The following is a 990-nucleotide window of genomic DNA, read 5'->3' as shown; positions in this document are numbered from 1 at the left end:
ATTCCTACATATGTTTCAAAGGATCCTTTGAAACATATGTAGGAATAAAGTATGCAATTATAACATGCGTTTTCTCCAATCCTTAATTTTATATATATATATATATATATATATATATATATATATTCCATCATGCTAAGATTCTAATTCCTACACACTGTTTCTCTCTCAATTCTTTTCATTCCATCTCCATTTTCCCTTCTCATTCCTTTCTGTCGGAGAGAGTAGACTCCAAATATCAAAAGCTTTTCCATTTCTTCCAAGCGTCAACTTAGTATGCCTGCTTGTTCCCTTACTCATCGTTTATTTTATGTAAATTTGAACTATATATATATCTTTCCTGGCAGGCAGTAAATGGCTATTTCGTACACTTCTTTGCACCGGCTGATTTGGAACCAATTCCCAAGGACATTTTGTTTATCTTGGACACAAGTGGCTCAATGACTGGACGTAAAATAGCACAAGTGATTCGGGCAATGGAATTTATAATGCGTGACTTGGTAGAAGGTGATCGCTTCAACATTATGGACTTTGACGACAGAATAATTTTCTGGAAACCTACTCTGAAGCCATGGAATCAAAAAAATGTCGAAGATTCTTTGGTGTGGGTTAGACAGAGAAAGGCATCTGGAGGTAAGTTCTGCTTCTGTTGTGTGCTTTAATAGTGAATACACATCACTAGGCTTGAATGGAGGCTCTTATCTCTTGCAATTCGCATGTATGTTTTTGGGGGGTTTTTTTGCATTTTTAAAAAACTGTCTTTTAATATTTATGTTGATTCATAATTAGGAGGAAACAAAATGATGGTGAGTTGATTTTTAGCAATACATCTCTCTCTCCCCTGTATATATGTATATATTTATATGCACAAATATATAGAAAGAGAAAAGGAGGGGAACCTAGTAAGAGCTACTTCCTTGCATGTTGAAAAATAGATGGTCCGATGAAGTTCCCCAATAATAACCTTGATACGAAATAGCTGTAAAAGCG

The 990-nt window shown here is 34.9% G+C and overlaps 1 protein-coding gene across 1 annotated transcript in view; it reads left to right on the top strand.

Moving 5' to 3' along the window:
- The window catches only part of LOC106882532 (inter-alpha-trypsin inhibitor heavy chain H3), a 38,837-nt gene that overhangs the window by 14,569 nt on the left and 23,278 nt on the right, over window positions 1-990 (top strand). Inside the window, exon 6 of the mRNA XM_014933248.2 lies at window positions 348-633. Coding sequence (XP_014788734.1) covers window positions 348-633 — 286 coding nt within the window. The remainder of the gene's footprint in view (window positions 1-347; window positions 634-990) is intronic.

This window comes from Octopus bimaculoides, chromosome 15 (assembly GCF_001194135.2).
Source record: "Octopus bimaculoides isolate UCB-OBI-ISO-001 chromosome 15, ASM119413v2, whole genome shotgun sequence".
NCBI classification, from domain to species: domain Eukaryota; kingdom Metazoa; phylum Mollusca; class Cephalopoda; order Octopoda; family Octopodidae; genus Octopus; species Octopus bimaculoides.
The sequence above is the reverse complement of the archived record's forward strand: the minus strand, read 5'-3'. Positions and strand labels throughout refer to the sequence as shown.